This window comes from Rhinolophus hipposideros (assembly GCF_964194185.1).
Source record: "Rhinolophus hipposideros genome assembly, chromosome: 10".
NCBI lineage: Eukaryota > Metazoa > Chordata > Mammalia > Chiroptera > Rhinolophidae > Rhinolophus > Rhinolophus hipposideros.
In genome coordinates, this window is record NC_138056.1 from 15171110 (window position 1) to 15192151 (window position 21042).

A 21042-nucleotide genomic window follows, 5' to 3' on the forward strand; every position below is an offset into this window, starting at 1 on the left:
GCGTGGTAGCAGCTCAGCTGGCCCAGTAGCCCAGGGAGGGCAGCAAGAGGGATGGAAGGCCCATGCGGGGTCTGGATGGATGGCCAGCTTTAGGGGCCAGTTCAGGAATTAGAAAAGCTGGACTATGGTCCCACCCTGTGGAACTTCAAACTGAAACAGGGTCCTCCCCAGGAGGAAGGAGTGAGGGGCCCTTGGAGCAGCGCTTAGTGACCAGATTTCACAAAAGTTAGAGCCATGGGCTGACAACACAGTACGACCTTGGGGTTAGCACAGAAAAGCTAGGGTGGCAGTGGGAGGCAGTGAGGTGGAAGGATGTCTTTAGGGTCAGGTCCATGTGGTTCTAATCCTGGCTCTAGCGCTTTCCAGGCGTGAGGCCGTGGGACCTGCCATCCAAGGTGGACCTTCCAGAAGAAGACGCTGGGGGATTGAGCCCACCCCTTTAGTGACTGTTGGCATTTTCTCAGTCTCCTCCAAGTATTTAGCAAACAGTATTCAGCCCCCCCCTCCCCCACACACAGTCTATGTGGACCAAGGCCACACAGAAAGACAGAGGTGGAGCTAGAGTCAAACCCCAATCCCCTGGCTCCACATGACAAGGCATTTTATGAAAAGCCATCCTGAGAAGCCTCCTGTGCCCTCCCTGAGGGGGAAGCTGGCTGGGGATCCACCACGGTGACATAGCCCATGAGAACAGGCCGGGTAGAAACTCCTTCTCTCCACCACCTGAGGGAAGTGGCCAAGGCCACAGAGGGGACCTTCAGCTAATGCCCCTCAGCTTGTCCCATTTCAGTTGGAGGTCAGTAGGTGACTGAAACAGGGTTACCTCAGGTCTTCCTTGTACCCCATCTTCTCAACACACCTAGACTCGGCCCCAGAGCCTGGACATCAGGGTCTGACCCACTCAAATGCCATGCTCCGTTTTTGGCTAGCTAACATCTGCTGCTCCTTTTGGGGAGGAGGATCTCAGCTTCCTGAACCATCCTAGCACCCCTATGCTTCCCACCACCCAGACCTAAGAAGCTGGGGAGGAAAAATGTACATGGGGAAAGGGGCCACCCCAGTTTGTCTGTGCTCATCTGATTGCGGACCCCAACCTGGGTACCATTCCCCTCTCCATGGACCTTATGAAACCCTGAGAGGTGGCCTGAGCAGAACCCCCTGTCTGGAACCCCCAAACCTCCCTCATGCTTACTTCTCCCTGGCGTCATGCCGGGGGCTACCTGCAGGTGTCACTGAAGGGCAGGAAACAGCCATCTGGCAGCCCAGACTCTCCTGCCACCTGCCCCAGAGGGCCCTGTGACTCTCAGTCCCCAAATCCTGCAGAACCTCAGCCTCGCGAGGACTCCCATGCCCTCCGCTGCCACGGTCTCAGAGAGAGACCGGAAAGATGTCTGCTTGCCTGGGAGTACGTGAAGTGGACCAAGCCAAGGGAAGCAGTTGCTCCCTCTGGTTTAGGGTTCCCGGGGGACAGGCAGCTTGCTGAGGGCTGCATATCCTCCATGGCTGTGGGGACAGAGCCAGGAGTGCAGTTGCCAGGCTCTCACCCTCACACGGAAAGGTGCTGGCTCAGGTAGTAAATGGCCATCGGCTGTGATCGGATGGCCATCGGCTGTGGCTAGTTGGCCGTCACTGTAACCAGTGCGCCGTTGGCCACTAGTATAACCGCCGCGGCTGCGCTGGGGAGTCGAGTCGAGGAGAGTCGAGGGAAGGCAGAGTTGTCGGTCGGTTGGCAGAAAAGCGGACAGCAGGTCGCACGTCGTGTGACTCCAGCCTCCAGTGAGACCATAGTGGTGTGACTCCCCTACCTATGGCTCCGTGGGTGTTCCTTGTTGGCCTCACCATGTCTGTGTTCTTGTGCGGGGAGCAGGACCAGAGACCCCGCATGACTCCTTGCATGACAAAAGGCACAGAGAGCAGGGTCCCCCGCGTGACAATGTCCCAAGCCTCGCACAATCCTGTCACCATCCCAGTGTTCAGATGACGAAAGGAAGGCTCCAAGAGGAGAAGGGGTTCCCCAGGGGCCACCCTGCTACAAAACACCAGAGCCTCTGTTGGAACTCTGGTCTGCCTGACCCACGGGCTGGGCCCTTCTCGGGGTAAAGGGAATGGGCGGCCATACCCCTTCCGAGACCTAGCGATGTGGAATTGCTGCATGTGCACCGAGGACCCCGAAGTTAAATCAGACCTCATCCCTGCCCCACACAGCTCCAAGGCCAGCGGAAGCCGCAGATTCTCCTTGTTTGCAACCAGATGCAGAATGTTGAGGATTATTTAACTTCTTGTTTTTCATTGTCCTGTCGGTAAAGTGGGGATAATGATGAACATGCACCTCAGAGGATTGCAGTGGGCAAATCAGTTAATATGTCGATGGGACTAGTGCAGAGCAAGTGCTACCTAAGCACCAACTGTGTGTAAAACGGTCGCCCAATTGTTACATGTGGATTCACTAGGTCTCGCTGGTTCCTCCCTGGCAGACGCACAACTTCTGTCCTCATTGCCAATAATCAGCACGAGGCCAGGCACACAATAGGCTCATCTGTGCTTTTTGCTTTAGTCATGAACGGCTCTCAAGGTCTGTGTGTTGGAGGCTGGTCTTGAATTCTACATTCCAGCCAGCCACATTCTTCCCAGTAGCGAGGCATGAGGAATCCTTGGGAAACCAGAGCTAGTTAACTGACAAAAAGGTTTCCTCTTTTGCTTTGACCACTGGGAAGCTCAAAGGCAAAATTGGTTCAACAGCTCAAGGATGGCCGCTGCTTTTGTTTTGCATTCCAACCAGATTGATCAGTACGTGCTGAGAAGAGAAGGCTTCTGAGGCTGCCGTGAGTGATATCAGCTGTAAGCATGCCCAGGGTGCATCTGGGCTAAGAAAGAGGAGAACACAGCAATTATCCATGATCAGTGATGTCCGCTTTGAGCACAGCCATGGAGGGCACACTGTGTGCATCGCGTGCTTCTGCCATCACCAGGCTGGGCAACTCAGCTGTGTTTATTTTATCCAAAGCCACCCTTCCTCATAAATTTATATTTTCTCTGTTATGTTTTACATTTTATTATACGTATACTTCCTTTGTGGAATAAGGTGGGTTTTAAGTAAAATAAGCTGGAACGGCTTCATTCGGAGCCCTCAGCCCTCTGAGCATCATAAGAGCTCCAGGGAGGGTCCCTGATGGTGGCAGAGAACAGTCCCCATGGAGCTTCAGGCTTCTCAGCCCCCAGTGTTGGCCCTGGATTTCAGCCACAGAAAACTTCTTGCAAGAAATTAATTAGGTTCGGATCCAGAGTTAGACCGTCACTAAGGTGTGTCCCCTCCATCCTCGCTGAAGACAAGGCTGTCTGGCTTGGGCCCTCCAATCCCATCTCTCTTGGGGGTTTGTCCGTGTCTATAGTTTATCGGGGCCTGAGAATCTAAAGCAACATGATTTAGGACGTCTACTAACAATGCAGACTTCTCCCCAGCGCAGAAGTACTGCATCAGAATTCCTGAGCTTTGGAATATGCATTTTCACCAGTGTTCCCATTGGAATGAGAGACCCACAGGCCTAGGGCTGGTGAGGCACGGCGAGTAACTGGCACAGCGCTGGGCTCCTAGGCTGGGGCAGCAGCGCCGCCTGGTGGATCCTTTGGGAACCCCTCTCTCTGCTGCCCTGGACCCCTAAGGCAGGGAGGCAAGTCCCCACCACCCCATCTCACCCCTTCCTCCTCCTCCAGGCCCCGGAGATCAGAGAGCTGGAGGCTTCACGGCAACTGTCCCCCTAGGTCAGCCTTTCCCCTCGTCTTCCATAGCAACCCCACCCTAGAGGGATTTCCCCCATCACATGCCCTAAAGCAGCTGTAGAGAAAGGCAGTGAGTCTGAACCCCTCTGGGCTTCGTGACACTGGGCATAGGGCAGGTGCTGGGCTCACTGTCTGTGTGCAAGTGAGAGCTTCCTTTCAAGTCTCACAATGCATCTCTGAAGCTCCTGCGTTCTGCACATCTTACTCTATCACATTGCTCTAATACAAAAACGTTTCCTTCCTTCGTCTGAAACAGATGCTCTAGAAAGAGGCCCAAGTTTCTCCTGTGGCTTCACTGAGCACACTTCACCAGCCCACTTTTGTGTACCTTCTGTGGACACCGGTACCCTGGCCTCACTCAGAGGTACAATCTATACCTGTTTCAACCCACAAACCAAACTCCAGCCTTGGCTGCAGACAGGCAGAGGGACCACAGCCGGGCCTCACGCTCCTCAGGCACCAGGCTGGATTGTTATAAATCCTCTTTAATAGTCAGTCGTCGAATCTTGAGTATGCTTTACAGAACTGTGCGTGGAGCCCCTGCCCACTCCCCGACAAGGCACAGCCTCACCCACCCACTCCCCGGGGGACAGAAGAGAGGGGAAAGCATCCTCCCCGCTTCCCTGAACAGTTCAGGGTCCTGGTGAATGAAGGCAGGGTCAGCTCTGAGTCACACGGCGAGGATGTACCTCTCCGATTCCCTAAGCAGCCCAGGGCCTGGCCAGACCCCTGCTTTGACTTGGCTCATCTAGGCCCTGCCTCTACTTCGTGGCCCAGGCAGACCTGAGCTGCCTGGGCGGGGCTGGGTCAGGCCTGGGGAATGGGTGCCACACCTAATGTCAGCTAAAGCCCACCCTCTCCCACAACCTCTCATGAAAACGTAAAAACCACAGATATATGTATCATAGTGGAAAAAATGTTGACCCACGCAGTGGGCAGTCCCCTGACAGCCCAGGGTGCCTTATCCCCCAACCCCTTATTTTTAATACACTTTCCCACATACAATATATACAGCCCTGAAGGCAGGGAGAAAGCCAGACATGCTGTGGGAAGCATTTTCTCTGAGTCGCTCCAAGAACCCTGGTGGGCAGTGAGCTGAGGAGTCACAGAGGACGAAGGCAGAAAGGCAGGGAAAGGGGTCCAGGCTCCAGGAAGCCCTCCACTTCCAGCCAGCACAAGATGGACAGGGGGCCTTGGCAGTGAGGTGGGAGATGGGCCTGGAGGAGGGGCCAGGGAGGCCCCTGGGAGCCCCGGGCAGGGAGGCGGGGAGCGCAGCTGCTTTAGTACTTGGGGACCTTGCTGTAGTCTTCGGAGTGGACGTGCCGGCACAAGCAGATGGACAGGAGCATCCCCAGGAGCTGTGGGGGGAGAAGGTGAGGATCAGAGGAGCAGGGCTGCCCAGTCCCCCAGAGTCCCCTGGTGTCCAGGTCAACACACAGGGTTTGATCCAGATTCAGGAGATCTTCAAGTCGAGCCTCATGACCAGCCTGTGATTCAGGCAGCAGAGGGGCCAGGGAGGGCCAGAGCTCAGGCCAGGCTTGCTGCTGGGCCTCTGGAGCGGACAGGCAGGCCCCAGCCTCCCCAGCACAGCCGCAGAGCAGGGGCAATATGGGAGGACAGAGTGTGGGGAGGGCTGCAGGGAAGGGGGCACAGACCTCAATGACAGCGACGCCCACACACACGCCCAGGATAATGCCCAGGTTCTCCTGCAGCCACATCTGCACCTTCTCCACGCAGCCCTACAAGGGGAGAGTATAGCCAGGTCAACCCATGTCACGCCACCTCACTTCGTCACATATAACCACCAGGAGGGGCCACCCCCAGCCCAGAGGGCCTGCAGTATACTGCATGCTCCTTGAACGGATAAATTAATGAATGCATAGGAGGATACCAACGACAAGGGAACAAATGGATCAAAGGCAGGAACAGCTAAGGGAGGGAGGGAAGAAAGGGAGGGAGGGAGGGAGGAACAGAGGGAGGAAGGAGGGAGGGAGAAAGGCAATGAGTGAGGGAGGGAGGGAGGGAGGGAGGCAATGACGGAGGGAGGGAGGAAGAAAGGAAGGAAGGAAGGGAGGGAAGCAATGAGGGAGGGACGGAGGGAGGGAAGGAGGGAGGGAGGGAGGCAATGAAGGAGGGAGGGAAGAAGGAAGGGAGGAAGGAAGGAAGGGAGGAAGGGAGGTAGGCAATGAGTGAGGGAGGGAGGAAGGGAGGGAGGGAAGGAGGGAGGGAGGAAGGGAGGGAGGGAAGGAGGGAGGGAGGAAGGGAGGGAGGGAAGGAGGGAGGGAGGAACGGAGGGAGGGAAGGAGGGAGGGAGGGAGGGAAGGAGGGAGGGAGGGAGGGAGGCAATGAGGGAGGGAGGAGCCCAAGCCCAGGCAAGCCTGGGTGGCCCAGGTACCTGAACCCATGGGCACCCCCAAACCAAGGCTGTGACCCCACAGCACCCCGCATACCTCGTGGTACACAGGCCAGTCCTCAGGGCTGTTCACGCTCTCTGTCCTGTTGGCATCAGGGACCTCGCAGAAGCCCTTCCTCACGAAGTGGCTGTCATCATCCCTCTTTTTCTCGCAAGAACAGGGGTAGGTGACGTTGGTGCGATTCATGAGCTCAGCATTCTCTGTCCAGTTATAGAAGCTGATCCAGCCACAGCATTTCCCCTGGGCAAAGAGGCGACAGGCTGCTCATGCCGACTGCCCATTCTGGCAGGCCCCCTCCTGGCAGAGAAGGGGCCTCCCCGGAAAGAGGCTTAGATCTGCCACTTCCAGGCCTCCCTGGTTCCAGCCAAACCACCAGGATTTGAGTTTAGGATTCATTTTGGCTTCTGTGAGCCACCAAGTATTTAAAGGGGCTTTCAGAAAACACGCATCACAAACTATTAAACAGTAGGAAGGAAAAATCAGGAGCAGCCAATTTATAAGGCAGAATAGGAGGGAAGTTCAAGTTGAAAGACAGAACACAGGTGTGGAGGATACAGGCAGGCAGATGGCACACACGGTTAAGAGTGTGGGGTCTGCAGTCAGGTTACTGGGTTCAAATCCCAGTAGCTCTGCCACCTACCAGTTTTTCATTTTGGTCGAAGTACTGACCTCAGTTTCCTCATCTGCAAAATGAGGTAACAAGATTTCTAACTCACAGGGCGGTTATGAGAACTAAACGGGCCCAGGCAGACAGCGCCCACAGCGCGGGGCTGGAGGGCACAGTCATTGCTCAGGAAAAGGCCGGCTCCACTTTTCAGCTGAACACATGCTGGAGTTGCAATTTGCCTCTGAGATTCTTGGTGGCCAAAGTGGAAAAGATATGGGGTCCATTCTGCCTTTTTAGAGGAGAAAATGCTCTAGTTCCAGAGGGCAAGAAAGCATTTCTAGACTCTGTGTGCTAAAAGGGGCCTCCGTGGGCTCATGAAGGGGAGCCCGAGAGGCTTCGGATCACATGTGGGCTTGAGTTCCCAACAGAATTGGGATCTCAGGGACTGGGCTCATGGTGGAAATGCCTCCAGAAGGTGGGACAGAGTGGGGGAAGGGCTCCTTTCAAATCCTGGCCCTGCCCTGTGTATGTGTAAGCCGCTGCCCTTTTTGAGCCCCAGTCTCCTCATCTGGAGAATGGGATCACAATAACCAGTATGCTAGGGTCCCTGGGAGAACTAAATGGGCTGCATGGGTAAGCTGCATGCCACCCTGCCCAGCACAGGGTCAATTCCCCACCTGCTTCCTTCCCGTCTCAGGGTGGCCGAGTCCCTGACAAGTAGCTCAGTGGCCAGCAGGGGGCGTGCCAAGCATGCTCCGGGGTTCTCGGGCTCCCGGTTGTACTTTTTATGTTGCAGTTGCCTGGCTGCCGCCTCTCTGGCAGCAAGGCTGGCACATAGACCTCTCACACCCAAGCGAAATGAGGCAGCTTTCCTTGGCCTTTCTACTGCACCAGGCAGAGCCCTCTTCTCCAGGGCCTCCTGGCCTGATTCGTGCCAAGGTCTGCCCCCAGTCACTACCCACCCTGTGTTTTAGTAAAACGTCACTGCATGATAAGTGCTGCCTAAGTGCCACGGGCTTTAAAAGTCCATCTCACAGTAGCATGGATCAGTAGCCCCATTTTATAGATGAGGAAACTGAGGCTTAGAGAAGATCTGACCAGGAAGTGGTAGAGTTAGTATTCCAGCTTTCAGGAGCCTGACTTACAGTTTGCTTTCTTAACCACCATCCCAAGCAGCATCTGACAGACATCAGAATCATCTAGCGGCCTTTCCTACTGCAGGAATCCCCCAGCCAGCCAACTGCCTCCCACGGTGGGTTGTGCCTCATCTCGCGAGGGACCCACCCCTTCCCCAGGCATTTGTTCATCCTGGGACATCTGTCTCTCTCTAATGTTAGCAAAGGGCCTCAGGTATTGTGGGTCAAACTAAAGGTGTGATGAAAACGTCTTCCTGTGTGCACCAAGCCCTCCTACCTGGCCTTATCTGGTCCTCACCAAAAAAAATCTGTGAGGTATGTAGGCCAGAAAACATCAGCCTCCCCTTTTCACAGTTCAGAAAATGGACATGCCCATGTCTCCTGGACAGAGTCCATTGATAGTCTCCAAACTCTCCTGATGGCAGGTTTTCTCCAGCTGTCAGTTAGTGCCAACAGGTCCTATGTGACTGCTGTGTCCAGCACCCCGATGGAAGAGAGGAAGAGGCTGCAGCCCAGAGGGGGCAGGTACCCGCCAAGGGCACAGGGTATCTGGGACCACAAAAGAGGGGGCAGCCAGGACCTGATCACTGAGGGCAATGAGTGTGGGTGTAACTGGTTCACCATCAAGGTAGGCTGGGAAGCCAGTGAAATGGTCATTCATTCATTCAGTCATTCATTCATTCATTCTGTGAGTCAGTTGCTTGCTCTGTGGCTCTCCCACTTTAACCGAGGTGGAATATACATACAGTAAAATGTACAAATCCGCCTTGATCAATTTTTATACACATAGTGGCATAACCACCATCTGGATCAAGATTTGAATAGAGCATTCTTTTCACCCCAGAAGGTTCCAACATGCACCTCCCCGGAGGAAGCCTCCTCTCAGACGTGTGTCAGCCTATGCGCCTTGGAAGCCTGTTTCTTTACCTCCAGGGTGGAGCTCCCAACATTCGCCTGCCTGGCTTGGGATGAGAGGGCCAAGAGCTGAGCCCACCCTCTCTGGCCACAGGTGGGAGCACCGTGAGCCATCTCCAAGACCCGAGGCCCCCTGAGCACAGAACTGTGGTGGTGACGGGGGAGCCAGGCAGGGGGACTGCTCGGGGGCCCCCGCTCCCCTCAGACACACGCTCACACACTCGCTCACACGTCCTGTCGGGCACATACAGACACAGGGATGACCAGACCCCGACGCACAGACACACGCAGGCCGTTTACCTCAGCTGCCCTGCCCTCCCCGTGCACCTTACCTGAGCCTGCACATAGTCCCAGCCTTCCTGCAGTCTGTCCTCCTGATCATCCTTGTAGTTCTGAATGAGCTTGATCACAACGCTGCCCATTTCCTGCTTCACCTGCAGACGGCAGAGCAAGGGTCAAGGTCAGATTTCCTGAAACCCGGGCCCCACCTCGGGCCACATCTACATAAACTGCCCCTCCCCACTCTGACCCCCAAACCTGGGGACATGCTCACCGGTGCAAACGCTTTTCGTTTTCCACTCCGGCCACTTTCCTGCTGGTCACCACACTAGGCCCTGTGCAGGCGGGACCAACCACTCCTGCTCTACAGTCCATTTGGCATTCAGCAGCCACGTGACCCTTTACATATGAATCTTTCTATGTCCCTGCTGAAAACCTCCCCGTGGCTTCCCACCACTCTCAGGAAAAACGCCGGTGTCCTCTCGGTGGCCCACAAGGCCCTGCATCCTTTGGCCCCTGCGCTGCCCACACCTCATTCCCTCTGTTCTTGCTTCCTCTGGTTCGATTGCACAGGTCTCCTCGCTCACTTTGTGCTCAGCACACTCCTGCCTCAGGGCCTTTGCCCTCTCTATTCCATCTGCCTGGAATCCTCTTCCCATATATTCACACGGCTCACTCCCCCACTTCCTCAGGGCCCCGCTCAAACATCAGCTCCTTAGAAAGACCTTCCTGGAACACCCTACAGAATACCACCCCTTCCCTATCCTCCCCCCTCCGCCCCACTCCTCCCAGGCCTTCCTTATCCTGAAAGGGTAAGCATGCTGTATTTTCTTCATAGCATTGTCATCACATACTCAGGTGCTTTCAGGATCCATCCTCTCTCTCCCCACTAGAATGTCAGCTTCGTGGGAGCGGGGACTGTATCTGGTAAAGCCTGGCCAGAGTAGGTGTGCAGTATACATGAATAAGGGACATGTGCAAAACCACCGCTCTGTGCCCCACACCACGGAAATCCTCATGCATTCTCCCAGGTAACCCTCATGCCTGCCCCAGGGCTCCACCAAGCCTACATTCTGACGAGCTGTCACTGAGGAAGAGAGAACCGCACCAGCTTTTCACTAACACAACGCAGAAAAGACTGATTTACAAATAAGGCAGACAAGGGACACAGGGATCAAAAAGATTCAGCCCCAAAGGCCTTTTGCTGGAGCCCAGAGCAGAGCCCATCTCACTACAGCAGCTTTTTAGGAACATCAGCTGTGCAAAGGGAGGCCAACCTGAAACCAGCCTAGAGAGCTGAAGACAGGGCTTCCTTGGTAGCGAGAATGGCCCCCGGTGGGAGGGGAACCCCCAGAGCCAGCCCTGGCCTGTCCCCACATGGGCTCTCCCGTGGACCTTGAACAGAGGCCTTCTCGGCACACAAGCATGGACAGGCTGGTTGTGGTCATCTGCTGTCACTGTGGAACCCCAGGGCGAGGGGCCCAAGAGGGGCAGGGGCACCCAGGGCACAGCTGCACACCTGCCCCTCAGTTTCTGACAAAGGGGAATTGGGGCGCGGGGACAGGTATTTCCAGGCAGGGGCTTTCAGAGCCTGGCTGGAAACCCTGTGCTGGGGCTTCCTTCCACCAGCCCGCTGAGCTGACAAGCAGCCCTGGCTCCTGGCCCCTCCCCTCGCCAACCTGGGGAAACCAGCTCCCCAGGACCTTGCTCTGTCCCTCTACCTTCTGATAAAAACTCTTAGCATGTTGCTTTTTGTCTTACACATAGCTCTACAATTTACAAAGCTTTCCTGTCAGTAACTAACCGCACCGATAAGAGTGGCTAACTTTGATCAAATGCTTATTCTGTCTCAGCGCTGTGCTAAGTAAGCACTGTTAATGCATTAATCTCACTTTAATCCTCAGAGCAGACCTATGGCCTAGGTAGGTATTGACCTCATGCCCTCATTTTAGAGATTTAGAAAACGAGAGAGGTTCATTAAGTCGTTCAAGGTCACAGAGCCAACAGGCAGAAGAGCTGAGGTTTTGACTCAGGCTTGTCTAATTTCAGAACCCAAGTTTTCATCCATTGGACTCTAGCAGCATTTAAACCACACGGCTCTTCCTAGGTCAGAGCACTTTTAAGAATGGCGCAGAGAAGCCAAGTGGTTTGCCTATGACACACAGCGGGGCTGCCCACATGTAGATCTTGACTCTTTCTGCCCCAGCCTTCTCTGCTCCCCAGTGAGCAGATGGTCTCTGACTTGTGTGAAGGGGGAGTTCCCCAGAGGTATTTGCTTGGAGAGCCACCCCTCCCCCATCCTTCTCCCCGGCCCTCCTCTGCGCTGACCTAGGCTGTATTTATACCCCAGTGTGGTTGCCACAGCAGCCTGGACATTCCTGTTGCAGGCCCTCCTGAAATGAGAAGGGGATGGAAACTGTGTGCTTTCCATTGAGGTTGGGTGGTTTCCATGGAAACACTACATCATCCTCCAGCTCAGAATGTGGCTAAGGGACGCAGCCCGGCCACGGGGACCATGGCTGTAGGGGCCGGTTCAGCTCGGAGCTGATGCCTTCAGATCCCAATGCCCAGGAGGCTGTGTTAGGAGCCCAGGGACGTCACCCTGGCAACCAGGCTGTTCCTGAGACAAGGAGGGGCAGGGAGGGAGAGTGAGACGACGCTCACCCTCTCACTTCATCCCTGCAGAGGCCGCCTCTGTGGTTTCCGACTGCCCTGCACCCATTCTCCCTTCTTCCTTTCCTTAGGGCTCAGCACTCCCCAGTCCCTCCATGTGGCGGGAAGCTCTGCCCCCTCACTGCAGTGGTCAAGCAAAGAGCCTGGCTGCCACTGAACGCCTTCCAAATCGTGGGCACAGTGAGTGGTTCAGGGATGAGTACGTGTCCCAAGGTCACACACATGGGTCCTCTCTTTCCATAAATCTGCTGAGAGGAGGGCCTGAGCTGCTGGTGGCCACCTTGGGCTCTACTGGGGACCGCCTGAGAAGGGAGCCAACGGAGGAGAGCAGGGCCAAGGACGGAGAGGGACAGAGTCCTGGTGGCAGCCTTTGGAAACCTGGATCCAGCTGAGCCTGCAGCCAGCCTGGCTATTTTTAGTTGGGTTACTGTCCAGGACCAAGTGTATAATTTACAAGCTGCAGCAAAATGCAAATGCAGGGCCCTTCTTTAAAAATGAATTTCAAGACAGCAGCAGAGCCTCAAACCAAGCACAGGACCCTTGTAAGTGTGGGACCCTGTGTGACTGCTCAGGTCACATGCCTAGGAAGCCAGCCCTGGTCCTGCCCGATATCATCCTCCCCATTTCCCAGAAGAGAAAACGGAGGCCCAGAGACTCAGAACAACTTCTCAAGATTGCACAGCTGGCAAGTAGCGGAGATGTGACCATAACCCTAATGCGTGCAGCTCCAGAACCCTAAGATCTCAACCACATCAAGCCTCCCAGTATCTCCACCTGACCCAAGATCCCAGCATCCTCCAGAGTAACTTTCCTCTCCTCTCGCCAATGCTGTGCTTTTATTTCACCTTGAGTGTGACTTTTCACAGACAGGTAGAATGAGAACTTTGAGTCCAGCATATCATCCACTGTGAGAATCCTTCCCATCCTTTTCCAGGTTCTGCTTAAATGTTCCATGGGATGGGGAGCTCAGTATCTTAAGAAATAGCACATTACACAGTTGGGGGGCGCGTGATACAAGCAGTGCATTTTAAATTGAGCCCAAATGACTTTTGCTCATTTGTGTTAGTTCTCATTCTCCGCCTACCCCACAAGTCCCCACTGGGACCATACAGACCAAACCAAATTGTTCTCTTCCAGGACAAACATTATTCAGATTATTTGAGACCAGACCCTGTATCCCTTTACGTGTTCCTCTCCAGGGGAAGTTGCCAGGCTCCTTTGACCACCCCTTGAGATGGTGTCCAGATCTCTCTCCATGCTCTTTAATGTGTCAAACCCGCTTAGATTGAGGTGCCCAAATGCAGAGTAGTGGACCAAATCTTCCTGTCCTGTCTGCGGGGTTCCCACAGGCCACCACTGCCAAATGCTTTGAGGTTTAATTCTAGTGTCCTGATAGGAAATGAGGACCCTTCGCAATGCTGAATGTGGAGGGGGTGGCATGTTTACCCTTAGTGACCACCCAAGTCTTTCCTGAAAGTCAGGCTGCAATCCAATAACCAGCTACCCAGAGTTCAGCAGGAGGCCACGCCACGTCCCCCCAGCTACCCAGTAAAGATCCTGGGGGAGGGGGGGCCGTACTGGAGCCTCCCAAGCAGCCCAGCACAAGCAGGTGCTTACAAGTCTTTGTCCCATTTCTCTCCATGATCCCTTTCTAGAGGGACAGCCTGAGTGCCTTCTTCCCCCTTCCCAAAAGGGAAGAGAAAGTTCACCTCTCCCTGTCCTGGTTCCAGCTGCCTCCAAGCCAGTGGATCAGGAAGTTTCCATCTCAGCCAGCAGACATCTCACAGAACCGCACTGTCCTCGAGGAACCCGTTTTACCACCTGTACCTTGTGCACAGTGCCTATCTTGGTTTCTCAGGTGGGAGAAGGAAGGAGAAAGGGAGTCGCAGTTCTGCTGATCACTTTCTCTGGGGAGCACACAGCAGTGGGCCCAGCCACTGTCACCACGCCCCACCCCAGTTCCCACCCAGGTCATGCAAGCCCTGTCTCCTCCAAGCCCTCAGGCTTTCTGGTCAAACCTCTGATAGAACCTGTCAGAGCCTCAGCAACCTTGTTAGCTGTGCGGCCTGCAGGAGTGCAGCAAACCCAGCGCCCAGCACACCACAGGGAGCAGTAGCTGCTCACTTCCTTCCTCCCAACCCCTCCTACCCTCCACTGCCTGGAGAGAACGAGTCAGAATCCCAGAGTAGCAGAGCTCAGAATGGCCCAAGAGGTCACCTGCGGCTCAGAGAGGCTGGGTAACTTGTCCAAGGACACACAGCAATCAGTGACAGAGCTCATCCTAGAACACAGGGCCCCTGAATCTCAGACCTGCCCTTTGTCCACTAAATGGAGGCTGGATAAACAGAGGAAGCAGTCAAAGGAATCCTAACTTCACACTTCCTGGTTCCCCACTGCCCTTGCTAATACTAATACTGACAACAACAGGAACAGAGGCCATTTATTGAGCCCTTACTAGGCATTAATAAAGTTCGTAATGATGATGACCATAATACTCGCATGACGCCAGCAAACATGGCCACTACACTATGCCCTTCCCACATGCCGCTGCTCTTGACGCTCGCCACCACGCTCGCCACTTGGGGCCAGTGTGCTCGGGCACTGAGAAATGCTCCAATGTGAGAAAGGAATTAGGAAGTGTGTTACAGCCTGCAAGCTCTCCCATTCCCATTTCCTGAGGGACACCAGAATGGGATACACAAAGGTCATAAATAGCTTCCCTTCCCTTCCCGTTCCACCACCAAATGACTTGCAAATGGTTTTGGGGGGTTCCCAAAGTGGTTTTGGGTTTCAGAATTGTAGACATGGGGTGTGGACCTGCATGGTTACTGCCATTTGACAAACAAGGCAACTGAGGCCCAGAAAGGCTGAGTAACTTGCCAAGCGTCTTAGCACAGGGGTTCCAACGTGGGCAGTTCGGTTCTGGAGTCTAGACCCTTGGTGACCACTTTATATTTTATAAACGTGTTGCAGTCTATGCTTCTGGCTGGGGGTGGGGACCAGGCAGGTTTATTCTCCTTGATTGATAATTGAGGAACCCAAGGCTCAAGAGGCCACGTGCCTTGTCCAAGGTCCCCAGCTGCCCCCTGTTGCTGCTTTGGGAACAGTGGCTGCTGGGAGCATGGGGCAGGAAGAACAGATGGCAGCCTGGAGACGACTTCGGGGGAGCCCAGGAGCTCTGTCCCTCCCACCTGCCCACGAACTCTGGAGAGTGGGGGAAGACTGGGCCCACCACCTCTCAAAAGGCCTTTTCCCTTCAGGCGCACACAAGTCCCACTTCCCCAGCTGGGCCTCATCTGCAGGAATAAACACCATCAAGGGTATGTTTAGTCTTCCACCAGGATTTACAATGTGCTGGGAAAGAAAAAATAAATCATTCATTCCAACTCGGAGGATAGAGTGGCGCCAGAACTTCCCTAGCAAAGCCAGAAAATCTCCTCCCCCTGCCTTCCAGAAGAAGAGGCAGGCCAAGGTGAGGTGGGCTGGGGCCCAGGGGCATGAGGTGTGGAGCCTCGGGGTGGCGGGGGAGGCAGAGAAGGGGACAGTGGGTGTAAGGACAGAGCCCCAGAGAGCAGTTTCCAGGCTCTGGGCCTCACATAGAAAGGTGCTGGCTCAGGTAGTAAATGGCCATCAACTGTGATCGGATGGCCATCAGCTGTGGCTAGTTGGCTGTCAGCTGTAACCAGTGAGCCATTGGCCACTAATATAACTGCCGAGGCTACGCTAGCAGAAGGAAAATGGGGGCTAGCAAGAAGATGGTAGCTGAGCAAGCAAGAGTGGATTGCAGAGAGGCGGATGCCGCTGGTGAGAATATAGTGGTATGACTCCCCTACCTATGGCTCCGTGGGTGTTCCTTTTTGGCCTCACCGTATCCTGCGTTCTTATGTGGGGAGCAGGACCAGAGACCCCGCAGGCCACCCCGCACGACAGTGGGTATGAGGGACAGAGTGTAGACTGGAGTCAGAAGAGCTGATTCTTTGCACAGGCCCTGCTCGGGGGCTGTGGGGTGCCTCTGAGACGTAGGTCCTGGTCGTCAGCCAAGCAGAGGTCATAGCAGCCCGTGGGGAGGCAGCGTGTACAGGGAGGCATGGGCTTTGGGGCAGAGGGACCAGGATGGAAATCTCCACTTTGAGGCCTCCGAACTGTGTGTGACTGCAGTGAAAACTCACTTTGATTTCCTGGGCCTCAGTTTCTTAAAATGGAAAATGATTGTAAAACGGAACCATGCGTCAGGTTGCTAAGTGGTCCTGGCATGTGGTTGGTGTCCACAGGTGGGCGACATCTTTATTATTGTGAGATGGGGAAATGCACACGGGGTGAGAAGGTGGACGGCCCGAGACCCCTGCGGCGTTGATCAGCTTCTGAGTCATAGGACCAGCGCACTGGAGCCCAGTTCTTGACGGCCCTGATGATATTGACTGGGTCCCAGAGAAGCCCAGGTGCCGCAGAGCAGAAATGAAGACCTGACCCTATAACCCTTTCTATGGGAAAGGAGTATCCCTTCCTAAACATCTGCTTCCTATCCGATAGCCAAGCAAGCTTCATTGTGCTCCTGAAACCATATTTCCCCTTTTGCCTTGGCTGCCAGGAAGTTCAGTGTCAAGTTAGCTCTCAGCTGCGTGAGAATCTCATCCCCTGGCTTCAGGAACAATGGTCTTCTTCTCTCTCAGTTTGATTTTGATTTCTGATCTCTCTCATTTTGATTTTATCTACACTGTGCCTGTCGGACATCAGCTCCAATTCTCCTGGGAAACAGGCTAGGTGTGGATTATAAATAAGTAAAGCAGATTCAGGTAGGAACCACCATAGTGAAAATTTCACCACCATGAACCCAGAAGCCAGGCTGCTGGGGTTCAAATCAAAGCTCTGCCACTTACTAGCTGTGTGACCCTTGGCCAAGTTGCTTAACCTCTCTGTGCCTCAGCTTCCACCCCTGAAAATGAGGGTATTCGTATCTATGACCTCACAGAATTGTTGTGAGGACCAAATATTAAATGCAGTATGTGCACAGCATTTAATGCTAGTAATGTTCTAAGTTCTATTAAGTGTTAGTTGTTGACAGGGTAATGTTTTCTCAACTTTTAAGAGGGATCTGGAGCAACTTGACCTTCAAGTGGTAAAATGCAGGAGCCTACCAGGTGCCGCCTTTGTCACCCACTCGGTGTACAAGAACTGTAGCACTGGAGGAATGCAGGCCCCCACGCTCAGCTGGGCCACAGGGAAACTCCCACTGGAGTTAGGGAGCCTGTGCTCTCACCTGGCCTGGCCACTAATGGGCCGGGTGCCCTCGTCCCCTCACCTGTAGGACAAGGATTCTTACACTATCTTGAGAGTGTTTGTAATGAAAGAATAAAGGTAAAGTGGCCAACACTATACCCAGTATGTGGCGTGGGCCAACCCAATGTTGGGATGGTGGGGGTTAGAGTTACTGTTATTGGTGTTGTGATTGTTATTCATTTCTCTGAGCACCTGCTTCCCTGTCTGACAACATAACACTTACCATACAGAGCTGTTGTGAGGATGAGAAAATGTGTGTAAAGCTTCTAGAAGATACCATGTGCACGTAGTAGGTGTTCCATAGATAACTGTGACAGTCACGGCTCACCCAACAGCCATTCCTGGCTCCTTTCTCTCTTGTGCCTCTGTATGTAGAGTCTGAAAGCTAGATACTTTCTCAGCCTCTCTTAAAGCCAGGGATGCCTTTGGAACCCAGTCTGGGGTAGACTTTGAGGGGACTTGCTCTTCTGAGGAAAGGGATGGCATGGCTAGCATTGTCCCATTCCCTTTCTTCGGGCCACAGCAGCACAAGATGGTGCAGTGGCAACCATCTTGGGACCATGAGGTGAAAAGCCATCAGGATGAGGATGCTAAATATGACAGCTAGAAGCAGGGTCTCTGAGCTTCCAAACTTGACTTCGATTCAAGTGTCCTTAGATTTTAAGACACAGTAAGTCTGATTTTCTAGTCCTCAAAGCTGAGCACCTTCCCTCTGACACAGGACTAATGTTTTCATTGATAGTCTCCTCCCTGGGTCTCATCTGTGGATGAGTAGCATGGATTTAATACTTGCTAAGGTGCCTTAATAATAACAAGAACAACAAACATTTATTGAGTCCTTGCTGTGCCAAGCACTGTGCTAAGTGCTTTACTCACATAATCTCACTGAAACCTCGCAACAACCCAGAGAGTTAAATTTTATCGTTGTCCCCAGTTTACAGAAGTTGCAATGGGCACAGCGAGGCCAGTAGCTTGTACACAGCGGCCACACAGCTAGAACATGGTGGGGTAGAGAGGGGTCCAGGCCCAGCAGTGACTGCCCACAAACGCCACCTTCCTACTATCTGTCTGCCACTCGGTAGCAGGGAGGATGCTTTGGCACCTACTGGGTCTGTCTGCACCACGAAGAGGCTGCTTGTCCATCCCCCTCCCCCAGGCCAAACCCTCACACAGCTAGTCCAGCACAGGTGGCGAAGGGGAGGGGGGAGGAAGGGAGGGAGGGAGTGCTTACCTTGTGCATGTTGAAGTAGAAAAGGACTCCAGCGGCCACCTGGGTGATGAGGATCAGGAGGAGGAAGGCAAAGTACTGGGGACACAGAGTGGGCAGAGTCAGCTGGGGGTCCCCCATCAGGTCCTACTCACCTCTGAGTCTCCCCCCACCCCCAGTCTGAGGGGGCAGCGGTGGAGGGCCTACTCACCAGCCCCAGCAGGCAGCGGACCTCATTCACGGCGCCCACGCAGCCCAGGAAACCCATGAGCATGGTGACAGCCCCCACACCAATGAAGACGTAGGCCCCCACATTCAGCGAGCTGGAGGAGTTCTCTGGGGAGGGAAAGAAGGCGCTTGATCCAGCCTGGCTATCTCACTCTCATAAAGTACAAAATCAGGGGCAGGGCCCAAAGGTCCAGGACAGCTCCCGAAGGCCCTCCTTGGAGTTGGGGTGCTAGGGTCAGTCCCCCAGCAAGGAACCTGCCGCTCACTCCCTTTGGAGGCTGCCTCCCCTGGATGTGCCCCTCCCCCCCCAGCAATCTATTCTCACCCTAGCCCTGCTTTAGTTGTTCTCCTCAGCACTGACTGGGATGGAAAAGACTGCTTTTCACTAATATGTCTTGCTTGTTGTCTGCAGCCCCATAAGAATGTGAGCTCCAGCAGGGCAAGGCCGTGGGTTTGCTCCTGCTAAGCCCCCGGCCCCATGAGTAGTGTCGGGCACAGCAAAGTACTGCATGGACATCTGCTGAATTCACAAACCACAGACTAGTGGGTTCTCCTGGGGCCACAGACATCGCAGGCCTGCCTTCCTCCTCGTCCATACCACAGTAAGCACCAGCCTCTCCTGCCCACTCACTGTGCCCCAGGGGCTTCACACACACTGTCTCCAGCTCCGACATAACTGCCTGGCAGGCACTAGCGTGGCCATTTCACAGATGAGGACACTGAGGCTCAGAGGGGTGCACCGGCAGGGGCCACATCTGGGATTTGGAAACATGTGGCCCTCCAACGCCATGGTCTTTCCACGGATGCTCAGGGCACACGTATGTACTGCCATGATGCTTGTTCATTCATTCAACCAACAAGTATTCACTAGGCGCCTATCACGTGCCAGATCCTGTGCCAGCTGCTGGGAATACAGAAGTCAGGCTGATGAGGTCCCCACAGCAAGGAGCTGGCATGATGTGGGGAGGGGAATGGGGACAACAAGTAAACGATTGTGGCTGTGTGAGGGCCTGAAGCCTGCTGGGAGTCGGCTGCGGTGCTGGGAAGGCTGGTCAGAGCAGAAAGGAGAAGTCAGCCAAGTGCAGGTCTGAGGGAAAAGCAGGTACAAAGGCCTGAGGAAGGAGTAAGCTTGATGTCTTTGAAGAACGGAAAGAAGGCGAGGAATAGACCAGTGTGAGTGAGAGAGGAGTGTAGCAGGTAGTATTTTGAGGCGTAGAGAGAGGAGCCTGATGGCAGGGCTGCTGGCAGGCATTTGACCAGCCTTTCCCAAGAAGCCCAACAGATGACACAGGGCAAAGCTCATGTCCACCACCAGCCAGCCTGATGGTGTGGGGTACACTCTACCCCAAGGCTGCGCTACTCCAGGGGGGCCAGGGCAGATGTGCCCGCCCATAGGCAGGGGACTGTGAGCTCACTCCCATGACAGCTCCAGCACTCCTGGGAAGCAGCCAGGGAGGACTGTTCTCAGAAGGCCGGAGGGCAGCCTGGAGCCCATCAGCGGATCAAAGGAAGCTCCTAGGGGTACAGGCTCCTGGGTCCATCACAACTGGACAGATTTTCCTGGGAGACCACCCGGAATCTGCATTTTCAGTGTGCTTCCCTAATGACTCATGCACAGCCAGGGCTGGCGGTTACCCATCAGCAGAGAGCACAGAACGGCTCCCTGGGGAACCTGAGAGAGGTTGAGATCCCTACCTCGGCGACCCCCGTGCTGCCACCAAGGGGGCGTTAACCCCTTTAGGGAATAACTACAAAGCTGGAGTGTGGGTGGGACGAGGTCCAGCTCCACTTCCTGGTCACAGACAGAATGTTCTGGAGCTCAGGAAGAGCCCTGGCTGGCCCACCCCACTCTCGGGGTGCCAGGGCAGGTCTGCCTCTGCCCAGCTCCTCACAGGAGCCCCCAAGAATCCAGGCAGAGCTCCTGCTGGGTGAGGGTGGGGCTTCCTTTCCATTCCAGGCCCTCGCCACTCTGGCTCTCAGCAAGCACCATGGGCTGCAGGAGCCTTTAAATTTCACTTTTCCTAAACTTCCTGGGTTTGGGTTCAAACAAGTTCTCCCAGTGACCACTCCCAGAGAAAAGGAATTGGCACCGCCTGGAAATCCACTGTATGCCAGCCTCAACAAGGCCCTTTCTCTGAATCATCTTGCTTAACTTCCACAAGAGCCCCATGAGGGCAGGTCCCTAAGGGCCCAGAAGCCCAGAGAGGCTGAGAGGCCTTGGAGGTGACCAGCAGTCAAGGACCAGGGCTGAGACCCCAACTCAGGCCCTTCCCCTGGGAGACCTGCCCTGCTGCAGGGTGTCGGTTTCTCAGAACTTCTCGGGGACACCCATCCTTGTCCTCGCCCAGGGTTTTAGGCCAGCCCAAATCTGAGAAACTGACATACCCTAGGGTGACCCATCCACTGTGCACGGCAGAAACATCTTGGTCTCACGGAGCCGAGCAGGTACTAGTGAAGGGGGAGGAAGTGGCCTAAATTGAAAGGGACCGGGGATCACGAGAAATAGGTTCTAATCCCAGCTCTGCTACT

General features: G+C 54.6%; 1 protein-coding gene across 9 annotated transcripts in view; it reads right to left on the reverse strand.

Annotated features, from left to right (window-relative positions):
• Positions 1-2890: 2890 nt before the first annotated feature.
• CD82 (CD82 molecule) overlaps positions 2891-21042 on the reverse strand; it is a 52582-nt gene continuing 34430 nt past the window's right edge. For 8 of the 9 annotated variants that reach the window (XM_081063079.1, XM_081063084.1, XM_081063082.1 and 5 more), the window contains 6 exons: positions 18497-18621; positions 18310-18384; positions 9182-9283; positions 6228-6431; positions 5433-5516; positions 3036-5135 (listed from right to left, as the gene is read on the reverse strand). In XM_081063079.1, the coding sequence (XP_080919205.1) occupies positions 5058-5135; positions 5433-5516; positions 6228-6431; positions 9182-9283; positions 18310-18384; positions 18497-18621 (668 nt within the window). In that variant the 3' untranslated portion in view covers positions 3036-5057. Of the gene's footprint in view, positions 5136-5432; positions 5517-6227; positions 6432-9181; positions 9284-18309; positions 18385-18496; positions 18622-21042 lie in introns of all 9 variants that reach the window. The other variant, XM_081063080.1, reaches the window with a different exon arrangement.